Here is a 13,468-nt window from a genome sequence, read left to right on the forward strand (position 1 = left end):
TCGTCTTTATTCACATTAAACTGCTGCCTCACAGCCTCCGCGAGGCACAGTGGCACAGTGGCTAGCATTGCTGCCTCACAGCGCCAGGGCAGCACAGTAGCACAGTGGCTAGCACTGCTGCCTCACAGCGTCCGCGAGGCACAGTGGCACAGTGGCTAGCATTGCTGCCTCACAGCGTCCGCGAGGCACAGTGGCACAGTGGCTAGCATTGCTGCCTCACAGCGTCCGCGTGGCACAGTGACACAGTGGTTAGCATTGCTGCCTCACAGCGTCCGCGTGGCACAGTGACACAGTGGTTAGCATTGCTGCCTCACAGCGTCCGCGTGGCACAGTGACACAGTGGCTAGCACTGCTGCCTCACAGCGTCCGCGAGGCACAGTGGCACAGTGGCTAGCACTGCTGCCTCACAGCACCAGGGCAGCACAGTGGCACAGTGGTTAGCATTGCTGCATCATGGCAGCATGGTGGCACAGTGGTTAGCACTGCTGCCTCACAGCGTCCGCGAGGCACAGTGCCACAGTGGCTAGCATTGCTGCCTCACAGCCTCCGCGAGGCACAGTGGCACAGTGGCTAGCACTGCTGCCTCACAGCGCCAGGGCAGCACAGTGGCACAGTGGTTAGCATTGCTGCCTCACAGCATCAGGGCATCACGGTGGCACAGTGGTTAGCATTGCTGCCTCACAGTGCCAGGGCAGCACAGTAGCACAGTGGCTAGCACTGCTGCATCATGGCAGCATGGTGGCACAGTGGTTAGCATTGCTGCCTCACAGTGCCAGGGTAGCACAGTAGCACAGTGGCTAGCACTGTTGCATCACAGTGCCAGGGCGGCACAGTGGCACAGTGGTTAGTACTGCTGCCTCATGGCACCAGGGATCCGGGTTTAGTTCCAGCCTCCGGTGGCTGTCTGTGTAGAGTCTGCACGTTCTCCCTGTGTCTGCGTGGGTTTCCTCCGGGTGCTCCGGTTTCCTCCCACAGTCCAAAGATGTGCTGTTAGGTGAATTGGCGAAGCAAAATTGTCCCTTAGTGTCCAAAGGGTTAGGTAGGGTTATGGGGATGGGGTGGAGGTTGTGTAGGCTTAAGTAGGGTGCTCTCTCCAAGGGCCAGTGAAGACTCAAAGGACCAAATGGACTCCTGCACTGTAGCGATTCTATGATTATTGCATCGGTGATAAACTGTGCAGAAACTTGCATTGATTCACATAGTGTGGCCCTCCTCAGCGAAAACACTCCACTGCCTTCACCTTTCTGCATGCAGATTCTTTCTGTACTTGGTTGGTGCAGGGCCCAAGGATGATTATTAGCCTGGGTTACTGGCAGCCATTTCTAAGCCTATGAAATCTCCAGTCTTCTTAAAAATCAGTGTACCTTCACCCAACCACTGTGCTGAATGCTGTCCTCATTAATTACGCAGACCAACCTATCTTGAAGCAAATCTTCTAAAACTGCACCAAAATCAGAGTGTTCTGAAAGCTGGCATAATTCTGCCACAACCCAAGCAACCAATTGACTTGCTTTTCAAAAATGGCGATGAAATTTGAATCTTTGAACACTCACTGAGTGTTTTAGTTAATGGTGATTCCAGATCAGAGCAACTAAAACTGCAAACCTATTTTCACCGCCGTCTGTGACATGGCCAGATTCTTCGTCAACTTATATATTTTCACCTTCCTGATGCACTCAGGTGAATCAAATTCTATTTTGCCTTAACCTGTGTCCCATTTGCTGAAAGGAAATACTACAACCTCCCCATATACTCAGCCCAGTCCGCACTTTTCCTGTGTTGCCACATTGAAAATGGAAAACCTTTTCTTTTTGTGCTGTTTCGTCCTCGTCTCCAAAAGATGTGCTAACTCGAGACCACAGAGGAGGTAGTCGAATGCGTGGTTTAAAATAAGGAACTTATTTATAGAAATAAATAACGGTGTTTAACACTAACAGTAACGGAACAGTAGTAATAGTAATAACTCTAAAAACAAGAACTCTAGAAAAACACGTCTTGTTTAAGGGTCGCCCTCTTACAGACGGAAAACACACACACACACCTCGTGCATGCTCAGAACCTTCGACAGACACCAGAAAAACAATTGCAAAGAGCAAAGAAAAGTACAGCACAGGAACAGGCCCTTCAGCCCCCCTCAATCCTGCGCTGACAGGATGTCTGTCTGAACTAAAACACTTCCGGGGTCCGTATCCCACTATTCCCACCCTGTTAAACATCACTATTGTCCCTGCTTCTACCACCTCCTCCGGCAGCGAGTTCCAGGCACCCACTACCCCCTGTGTCAAAAACTTCCCTCTCACACCTCCAATAAACTTTGCCCCTTGCACCTTAAACCTGTGTCTCCATTAATGGACTCTTCCACCCTGGGAAAAAGCTTCGACTATCCACTCTGCCCCTCAATGTTCTGCATACTTCTATCAGGTAGCCCCTCAACTTCTGAGTTTATCTAACCTTTCCTCATGGTTAATACTATCCAGACCAGACAACATCCTGGTAAATCTCTTCTGCTCCCTCTCCAAAGCCTCCACATCCTTCTGGTAGTGTGGCGACCAGAATTGAACACTATACTCCAAATGTGGCCTAACTAAGGTTCTATACAGCTGCAACATGACTTGCCAATTCCTATACTCAATGCCCCAGCCAATGAAGGCAAGCATGCCGTATGCCTTCTTGACTACCTTCTCCACCTGTGTTGCCCCTTTCAGTGACCTGTGGACCTGTACACCTCGATCTCTCTGACTGTCAATACTCTTGAGGGTTCGACCATTCACTGTATATTCCCTACCTGCATTAGACCTTCCAAAATACATTACCTCACATTTGTCCGGATTAAACTCGATCTACCACCTCCCCGCCCAAGTCTCGAAACAATCTATATCCTCTGACAGTCCCGCTCCAAATGGCTGTCCAATATTAGGATTCCCTCAGGAATCCCTCATATTTCTCGCGATGCATAAATTTTAATGGCAAGGGATACGGAATTGCTTCCCGATTTGCGCTCCCGGGGAGCGTAAAGCAGTTGCAATTCTCCTCCGGTGGGAGAACATAGTCTTCCAAATGGAGACTCTCGTCCACAATGTTTTGGCCTCAACTACTTCCTGTGGTAACGAATCCCACAGGCCGACCGCTCTCTGGGTGAAGACATTTCTCCTCATCTCCGTCCGAAATGGTCTATCCCGTATCCTCAGACTGTGACCCCTGGTTCTGGATACCCCCACCATTGGGAACATCCTTCCTGCATCTACCCTGTCCAGTCCTGTTAGAATTTTGATAGGTTTCTATAAGATTCCCCTCATTCTTCCGGACACCTGGTTGTCCGTAGTCTATACGCAAGAAGCAAAACCCTAGGGCCCCCAAGCCACAGAATCACAATTTTAAAAATATTTATTCATGAGATGTAGGTGTCGCTGGCTGGGCCAGCATTTATTGCCCACCCCTAATTGCCCATCAGGGGGCAGTTAAGAGTCATATGTAGGCCAGACCGGGTAAGGACAGCAGATTTCCTTCCCTAAAGGACATTAATGAACCAGATGCATATTTACAGCAATCGACAATGGTTTCATGGTCATGGACTTTAATTGAATTCAAATTTCACCATCTACAGTGACGGGATTGGAACCTGGGTTCCCAGAACATTACTCAGGATTTAACATAGAACATAGAACAGTACAGCACAGAACAGGCCCTTCGGCCCTCAATGTTGTGCCGAGCCATGATCACCCTACTCAAACTCACGTATCCACCCTATACCCGTAACCCAACAACCCCCCCCTTAATTTTACTTTTTTTTATTAGGACACTATGGCCAATTTTCGCATGGCCAATCCACCTAACACGCACATCTTTGGACTGTGGGAGGAAACCGGAGCACCCGGAGGAAACCCACGCACACAGTGGGAGGACGTGCAGACTCCGCACAGACAGTGACCCAACCGGGAATCGAACCTGGGACCCTGGAGCTGTGAAGCATTTATGCTAACCACCATGCTACCCTGCTGTCCTGATTTCTGGTTTATTAGTCCAGTGACAGTGACACTCTGCCACCCTCTCCCCATGTTTATGGAACATAAGACCAGAAAACATAGGAGTAGAATTAGGCCACTCGGCCCATCGAGTCTGCTCCGCCATTCAACCATGGCTGATATTTTTCTCATCCCCATTCTCCTGCCTTCTCCCCATAACCCCTGATCCCCTTATTAATCAAGATCCTATCTATCTCTGTCTTAAAGACACTCAGTGATTTGGCCTCCACAGCCTTCTATGGCAAAGAGTTCCACAGATTCACCACCCTCTGGCTGAAGAAATTCTTCCTCATCTCTGTTTTAAAGGATCGTCCCTTTATGAGATGGTGTCCTCTGCTTCTAAAGTTTCCGACAAGTGGAAACATCCTCTCCATGTCCACTCTATCCAGGCCTCGCAGTATCCTGTAAGTTTCAATAAGATCCCCCCTCACCCTTATAAACTCCAACGAGTACAGACCCAGAGTCCTCAACCGTTCCTCATACGACAAGCTCTTCATTCCAGGGATCATTCTTGTGAACCTCCTCTGTACCCTTTCCAAGGCCAGCACATCCTTCCTTAGATACGGGGCCCAAAACTGCTCACAATACTCCAAATGGGGTCTAACCAGAGCCTTATACAGCCTCAGAAGTACATCCCTGATCTTGTATTCTAGCCCTCTCGACATGAATGCCAACATTGCATTTGCCTTCCTAACTGCCGACTGAACCTGCACATTAACCTTAAGAGAATTGTGAACAAGGACTCCCAAGTCCCTTTGTGCTTCTAATTTCTGAAGCATCTTCCCATTTAGAAAATAGTCGATGCCTCCATTTCTCCTTCCAAAGTGTACAACCTCACACTTTTCCACATTGTATTCCATCTGCCACTTCATTGTCCACTCTCCCAGCTTGTCCAAATCCTTCTGCAGCCCCCTTGCTTCCTCAATACTACCTGTCCCTCTACAGATCTTTGTAACATCTGCAAACTTAGCAACAGTGCCTTCAGTTCCTTCTTCCAGATCATTAATGTATATTGTGAAAAGTTGTGAAAAGACACTTAGTGATTTGGCCCCTGAGGCACACCACTAGTCACCGGCTGCCATCCTGAAAAAGACCCCTTTATCCCCACTCTCTGTCTTCTGCCAGTCAGCCAATCCTCTATCCATGCCAGGATCTTACCCTGAACACCATGGGCTCTTAACTTATTTGACAGTCTCCTATGCGGCACCTTGTCAAAGGCCTTCTGGAAATCTAAATAAATCACGTCCACTGGTTCTCCTTTGTCTAACTTCATTGTTACCTCCTCAAAGAACTCTAACAGATTTGTCAGACACGACCTCCCTTTGACGAAGCCGTGCTGACTCAGCCCTATTTTACCATGCACTTCCAAGTACTCCGCGATCTGATCTTTAATAACAGATTCTAAAATCTTACCAATGACCGAAGTCAGGCTAACCGGCCTATAATTTTCCGTCTTCTGCCTCCCTCCCTTCTTAAACAGGGGTGTCACATTAGCCACTTTCCAGTCCTCTGGGACCCTTCCTGCCTCCAGTGATTCCTGAAAGATCATCACCAATGCCTCCACAATTTCCTCAGCTATTTCTTTTAGGACCCTGGGGTGGAGTCCATCCGGTTCCGGTGATTTATCCACCTTCAGACCTTTCAGTTTCCCCAGAACCTTCTCCTTAGTGATGGCCACTGCACTCACCTCTGCCCCCTGGTTCTTCTGGAGCTCTGGCATCCCACTGGTATCTTCCACCGTGAAGACTGATGCAAAGTAACTATTCAGTTCCTCTGCCATTTCTTTGTTTCCTATTATTACTTCTCCAGCCACATTTTCCAGTGATCCAATGTTAATTTTGCCTCTCTCTTACCTTTTATATATTGAAAAAAACTCTTCCTATCTTCTTTTATATCACAGGCTAACTTGCAGTCATATTGCATCTTCTCCCCCCCTATTACTTTTTTAGTTGTCCTCTGCTCGCTTGCAATGGGCCATTTGGCCATTGTGTCTGCACCAGCTCTATAAACGGGCGTTCTGACTCAGTGCTGTTCCTTTGCCTTTTCCCCAAACTCCCCCTGGTGGTCTGGAGGTCAGGTGCATGGGTTGACGGGGGTGGGGGGGATGTTTCTGGCCAAGAGGCCCGATAATCAGATGCAAATGAATGGAAATTAAGTTCTTGATGTTGAGTGGCGGGAAACATGGCCCGTCACCGGGGGAGGGGTGGAAGGATGGCAGCAAGCCTTCCCGCCAACGTGAAACATGATTTGGCTGTTCTCGCCCATCATTCAACCCGCCCAACAAAAGCTGGAGTGGAAAATACTGGCCACTGTCTCTCCCTGACAGTCGGTAACTGTCTTTCAGTCACTCCCTATTCCTCCTATTTCACCTCGGTCGCTCTGTGACTCAGATTTCTGCTGTTTTCTCTTTCAGCCTCTGGTTGCTCCCAGTTCCGAGTCGGTCCCTCTCTCTCTCTGCACTTCTCCCTGTGCTCAGAGGAACTGGGTTCCCTTCACCACAGACTCTGTCTCTCTGTCTCCTGCTCTACTCTCTCTCTCGCTGTCTGACTGTTTGTCGTGCTCTGTCCCTCAGTCATGGTGTGTGTGCAGTTGTTGCTCTCCATCTCGCTCTCTCTCTTTCCATTGAACCGTCAGACTCTCGGCTCAGGATTTTATGGCCCCACCGAGGTGAATGGAAGTATGAATGCCTGTCAGATCTTCCAAGGGAACCTCGAGCCGCTGGGAGGGAAATCCCAGCCTCTGTTCCCTCACTGCCTTCTTTCCCTTAGTCAAGCTGTCTGTCTCACTCCCTCCTACTCCTCCCCCTGTCACTCTCTCCTTCACACCATCAACTGCTTTACAAGTCAACCTCGGCTCAGTGGGTAGCACTCTCAATCAGAAGGTTGTGGGTTCACGTCCCACTCCAGACACTGCAAGACAAGAAGGATTGGGCTGTTCACTCCATTTAAATACTGAGCCTTTCTGCCAAAGCTTTCGGAGGAAATGCTTCACTGAGGCAGAGATATTTTCAGATGAGACATTAAATTGAGGCCCAGGCTGGCCGTGGGGCCTCTCAGAGGAATGTCAAGGACTCCTTAGCAGTGCCATTCCTGAAATAGATGATTGGCTTCTTGTCACATTGCTGGTGTGGGAGCTTACTGTGCGAGAAAATCGGCTTCTGCTTTTCCTAAACTGACTGCCCCTCCAAAGTATTTAATTGATGACAGCGCACTTTGGGAAATGCTCAGGTATAAAAGGGCTGATACAATGCAAATATTTCTTTCTTTTTACTCTTATTGTGCCCCTTAATCACACACTTGGAGGCTCAGTCAGGCTCTCTCTATGCCTTGACGCGTTCTCTCTAACTCTCTCGATCTCACTATCCCTACTACACTCTTACCCAGGTTCACCAGTACTTTCAATCTTGTCAGCGATGTTCACGTCCAGTGACCACACGTCAAACTGCCACTTCCGCAGGCCCAGTACTCCACACAGGACGAAGCCGGAATGGATTCCGATCCGCATATCAACCGTTGACTGGTAGTTCGACCGGATGTTCCTGAATGACAAAGAAATGCAGTTGGGAGAATTGTTATTCAGAGAGATCAGTGGCTGGCAGAACGAATGCATGCTGACCTGATGAAGAAGGCGCCATAATGTTGGAGCTGATTACAGCTGGGCGTGAGGGATAAGTCAACATGAGGCCCAGGAATGAAGATATTGATGGGATGGAGCAGTCCGAACTCGACATCAATTACACCCCGTTCACTGCACCAATTCAGGTGCAACAGCACAGTGGCTGTACCGACACCACATGGACTGCAGCGGTTCAGAAAGGCAGCTCACCACCACCTTCTGAAGGGCAATTAAGCATGGGCAATAAATGCTGGCCTAGCCAGCAACGCCCACCGCTCAGAAATGACCAGGTAAGGATTTCCTTCCCAAAAGGGCAGTAGTGAATCAGTTGGGTTTTTAAACAATGGACAATTGTTTCCTGATCATCATTAGAATTTCAATTCTAGACTTTTCATTGAATTCAAATTTCCCCATCTGTCATGGTGGGATTTGAATGCGGGTTCCCAGAGTGTTACCCTGGGTCACTGGGATTACTAATCCAGTGACAATCCCACTACCCCACTGCCTCCACTACATGGAGATCCACAGCGATTGGTTGACTCTTCACTCTATTCAAATATCTCGGGATGGGGAATAAATACCGACCTAGCCAAAGGCAATCACATCATGCAAATTATGTTTTCATAGAATTTACAGTGCAGAAGGAGGCCATTCAGCCCATCGAGTCTGCAGTCTTAAAAGGTTTACCCCTTATCCTCAAACTCTGACCCCTAGTTCTGGACTCCCCCACCATCGGGAACATTCTTTCTGAATCTACCCTGTCTAATCCTGTTAGAATTTTAGAAGTTTCTATGAGATCCCCTCTTACTCTTCTAAACTCCAGTGAATATCATCCTAACCCACTTAGTCTCTCCTCATATGACAGTCCCACCATCCCAGGAATCAGCCTGGTAAACGTTCGCTGCTCTCCCTCCATAGCAACAACATCCTTCCTCAGATACAGACACCAAAACTGCAGACAATACTCCACGTGTGGCTTTACTAATGCCCTGTACAATTTTATAATCTTTATTAGTGTGACAAGTAGGTTTACATTAACACTGCAATGAAGTTACTGTGAAAAGCCCCTAGTCGCCACATTCCGGCGCCTGTTCGGGTACACAGAGGGAGAATTCAGAATGTCCAAATTACCCAACAGCACATCTTTCGGGACTTGTGGGAGGAAACTGGAGCACCCGGAGGAAACCCACGCAGACAGGGGGAGAACGTGCAGAATCCCAGGGAATCGAACCTGGGACCTTGGAGCTGTGAAGCAGCAGTGCTAACCACTGTGCTATCGTGCTACCCCATGGCAATCCTTGATAATGGCAACTTCCCTCATACCGACGTTAGGCTCACTGGTCTATAGTTCCCTGTTTTCTCTCTACCTCCCTTTTTGAATAGCGGGGTCACATTCGCTACTCTCCAATCGGTAGGAACCATTCCAGAGTCTAAAGAATTTTGGAAAATGGATTTACTATTTCTAGGGCCACTACCAGCCTCCCTGAACAGGCGCCGGAATGTGGAGACTAGGGGGTTTTCACAGTAACTTCATTGAAGCCTACTCGTGACAATAAGCCATTTTCATTTTCATTTCATTAAGCACTCTGGGATGAAGACTATCAGTCCCTGGAGTTTTGTCTACCTTCAATCCCATTAATTTCCTCCAAACCATTTCTTTACTAATACTAATTTCCTTCAGCTCCTCACTGAAACTTGTGTTTCTCAGAACTTCTGATACATTATTCATATCTTACTTTGTGAAGACAGAAACAAAGTACGAATACTGAGGAATTTAGTTCCTCAGTATTAAATTGAATAACTATTTATTTTGATGTAATTACTGAATTGGTCAGTCAGTGGGGCAGTGCTCTAACTGTGAGATGTGGGAGGTCAGCATTCCGGGTGACCACTGCTGCAGCAAGTATAACCAATGGCAGCTCCTCACAGACCGCATGGTTCGGTTGGAGCAGCAGTTGGATGCACTTAGGAGCATGCAGGTGGCGGAAAGTGTCATAGTCGTTATATAAATGTGGTCACACCCAAGGTGCAGGCAGAGAAATGGGTGACCACCAGAAGGGGCAGGCAGTCAGTGCAGGAATCCCCTGTGGTTGTCCCCCTCTCTAACAGGTATACCCCTTTGGATACTGTCGGGGGGATAGCCTATCAGGGGAAAACAACAGCAGCCAGAACAGTAGCAATGCAACTTGCTCTGTTGCTCAGCAGGTGAGGTCAAAGTGCATGAGAGCGATAGTTATAGGGGACTCCATGGTCAGGGGCACAGATAGGCACTTCTGTGGTTGTGAAAAAGACTCCAGTATGGTATGTTGCCTCCTTGGTGCCAGGGTCCGGGATGTCTCTGAATGGCTGTAGGGCACCCTGAAGGGGAAGGGTGATAAGGCAGAGGTCAAGGTCCATGTTGGTACCACTGACATAGGTAGAAAGAGGGATGAGGTCTTGCATCAGGAATTCAGGGAGTTATAAGAACATAAGAACTAGGAGCAGGAGTAGGCCATCTGGCCCCTCGAGCCTGCTCCGCCATTCAATGAGATCATGGCTGATCTTTTGTGGACTCAGCTCCACTTTCCGGCCCGAACACCATAACCCTTAATCCCTTTATTCTTCAAAAAACTATCTATCTTTACCTTAAAAACATGTAATGAAGGAGCCTCAACTGCTTCACTGGGCAAGGAATTCCATAGATTCACAACCCTTTGGGTGAAGAAGTTCCTCCTAAACTCAGTCCTAAATCTACTTCCCCTTATTTTGAGGCTATGCCCCCTAGTTCTGCTTTCACCCGCCAGTGGAAACAACCTGCCCGCATCTATCCTATAGATTCCCTTCATAATTTTATATGATTCTATAAGATCCCCCCTCACCCTTCTAAATTCCAACGAGTAAAGTCGCAGTCTACTCAACCTCTCCTCGTAATCCAACCCCATCAGCTCTGGGATTAACCTAGTGAATCTCCTCTGCACACCCTCCAGTGCCAGTATGTCCTTTCTCAGGTAAGGAGACCAAAACTGAACACAATACTCCACGTGTGGCCTCACTAACACATTATACAATTGCAGCATGACCTCCCTAGTCTTAAACTCCATCCCTCTAGCAATGAAGGACAAAATTCCATTTGCCTTCTTAATCACCTGTTGCACTTGTAAACCAACCTTCTGTGACTCATGCACTAGCACACCCAAGTCTCTCTGAACAGCGGTATGCTTTAATATTTTATCGTTTAAATAATAATCCCGTTTGCTGTTATTCCTACCAAAATGGATAACCTCACATTTGTCAACATTGTATTCCATCTGCCAGTTAGACAGTAGACTAAAGAGCAGGACCTCTTGGGTTGTCATCACTGGATTACCCCCAGTGCCATATGCCAGTGAGTACGGTAAGAAGGCTTGCAACACCAGGTTACAATCCAACAGGTTTGTTTCAAATCACTTGCTTTCAGAGCACTGCTCCTTCATCAGGTGAAATAGGGAGTACTAGTGAGTACAGGAATCGGAGAATAGCCCAGATGGATGTGTGGCTTAAGAGTTGGTGCAGGAGGGAGGGTTTTAGATACCTGCACCATTGGGACCATTTGCGGGGAAGGGACCTGTACAAGCGGGTACAGGTTTCAAGGGAGTAAGGCAAGACTGGATGGCCTCTACTTTAATGCCAGGAGTATTAAGGGTGAAACGGATGAGTTAAGGGAGATGATTGACATGTGTAATTATGATATAACAGCTATCACAGAGACATGGTTGAGTGAGGGGCAGGATTTGCAGCTCAACATCCCGGGATATAGAATTTTCGGGCAAGTCAGAGGAGGGGGTAAAAGAGAGGGAGACATTGCACTATTAGTTAAGGAGTCAGTTACTGCAGAAAGGAGAGATGAAATCTTGGAGGGGGCATCAAATGAAGCTTTGTTTCTGTGTGTGTGTGTTTGGGTGGGTTTGGGGTGAGTTGGGGTGTGTTGGGGAGGGGTTGGGGTGGGGTTGGGGGTGGGTTTGGGGTGAGTTTGGGGTGGGTTGGGGTGAGTTTGGGGTGGGTTGGGGTGGGTTGGGGTGAGTTGGGGTGAGTTTGGGGCGAGTTCGGGTGGGTTGGGGTGGGTTGGGGTGAGTTGGGGTGGGTTGGGGTGAGTTTGGGGTGGGTTTGGGGCGAGTTCGGGTGGGTTGGGGTGGGTTTGGGGTGGGTTGGGGTGAGTTGGGGTGAGTAGGGTGGGTTGGGGTGGGTTGGGGTGAGTGGGGTGAGTGGGGGTGATTTGGGGTGGGTTTGGGGCGAGTTGGGGTGGGTTTGTGTGAGTTGGGTGCGTTGGGGTTAGTTTGGGGTGAGTTGGGGTGAGTTTGGGGTGAGTTTGGGGTGAGTTGGGGTGGGTTTGGGGTGGGTTGGGGTGGGTTTGGGGTGGGTTTGGGGTGAGTAGGGGTGGGTTGGGGTGAGTTTGGGGTGAGTTGGGGTGGATTTGGGGTGAGTTTGGGGTGAGTTGGGGTGGGTTTGGGGTGGGTTGGGGTGGGTTTGGGGTGGGTTTGGGGTGAGTAGGGGTGGGGTTGGGGTGAGTAGGGGTGGGTTTGGGGTGAGTTGGGGTGAGTTGGGTTGGGTTTGGGGTGAGTAGGGGTGGGTTTGGGGTGGGTTGGGGTGGGTTTTGGGGTGGGTTTGGAGTGAGTAGGGGTGAGTTTGGGGTGGGTTTGGGTTGGGGTGGGTTGGGGTGGGTTTGGGGTGGGTTGGGGTGGGTTTGGGATGAGTTGGGGTGGGTTTGGGATGAGTTGGGGTGGGTTTGGGGTGGGTTTGGGGTGGGTTTGGGTGGGTTGGGGTGAGTAGGGGTGGGTTTGGGGTGGGTTTGAGGTGGGGTTGGGGTGAGTAGGGATGGGTTTGGGGTGAGCAGTGGTGGGTTTGGGGTGGGTTTGGGGGTGGGGTTGGGGTGGGTTTGGGGTGGGTTGGGGTGGGTTTGGGGTGAGTAGGGGTGGGTTTGGGGTGAGTAGGGGTGGGTTTGGGGTGGGTTTGGGGGTGGGTTTGGGGTGGGGTTGGGGTGGGTTTGGGGTGGGTTGGGGGTGAGTAGGGGTGGGTTTGGGGTGGGTTTGGGGGTGGGTTTGGGGTGAGTAGGGGTGGGTTTGGGGTGAGTTGGGGTGAGTAGGGGTGGGTTTGGGGTGAGTTGGGGTGAGTAGGGGTGGGTTTGGGGGGGGTTGGGGTGAGTAGGGGTGGGTTTGGGGTGAGTAGGGGTGGGTTTGGGGTGGGTTTGGGGTGAGTATGGGGTGAGTAGGGGTGGGTTTGGGGTGAGTTGGGGTGGGTTTGGGGTGGGGTTGGGGTGGGTTTGGGGTGGGGTTGGGGTGAGTTTGGGGTGGGTTGGGGTGGGTTTGGGGTGAGTTTGGGGTGGGTTGGGGTGGGTTGGGGTGGGAATGGGGTGGGTTTGGGGGGGTTGGGTTGGGTTTGGGGTGAGTTGGGGTGGGTTTGGGGTGGGTTGGGTTGGGTTTGGGGTGAGTTGGGGTGGGTTTGGGGTGGGTTGGGGTGGGTTTGGGGTGAGTTTGGGGTGGGTTTGGGGTGAGTTTGGGGTGGGTAGGGGTGGGTTTGGGGTGGGTTTGGGGGGGTTTGGGGTGAGTAGGGGTGGGTTTGGGGTGGGTTTGGGGTGAGTAGGGGTGGGTTTGGGGTGGGTTTGGGTGGGTTTGGGGTGAGTAGTGGTGGGTTTGGGGTGGGTTTGGGGTGAGTTTGGGGTGGGTTGGGGTGGGTTTGGGGTGGGTTTGGGGTGGGTTGGGATGGGTTTGGGGTGAGTTGGGGTGGGTTTGGGGTGGGTTTGGGGTGAGTAGGGGTGGGTTGGGGTGGGTTGGGGTGGGTTGGGGTGGGTTTGGGGTGAGTTGGGGTGGGTTTGGGGT

General features: G+C 50.1%; 1 protein-coding gene across 2 annotated transcripts in view; it reads right to left on the reverse strand.

Annotated features, from left to right (window-relative positions):
* Window positions 1-13,468, reverse strand: part of LOC119976849 (adenylate cyclase type 8-like) — a 221,708-nt gene that overhangs the window by 122,033 nt on the left and 86,207 nt on the right. For both annotated transcript variants that reach the window (XM_038817615.1, XM_038817613.1), the window contains exon 6: window positions 7,402-7,560. In XM_038817615.1, the coding sequence (XP_038673543.1) occupies window positions 7,402-7,560 (159 nt within the window). The remainder of the gene's footprint in view (window positions 1-7,401; window positions 7,561-13,468) is intronic.

Source organism: Scyliorhinus canicula, chromosome 1 (assembly GCF_902713615.1).
Source record: "Scyliorhinus canicula chromosome 1, sScyCan1.1, whole genome shotgun sequence".
Lineage (NCBI taxonomy): Eukaryota > Metazoa > Chordata > Chondrichthyes > Carcharhiniformes > Scyliorhinidae > Scyliorhinus > Scyliorhinus canicula.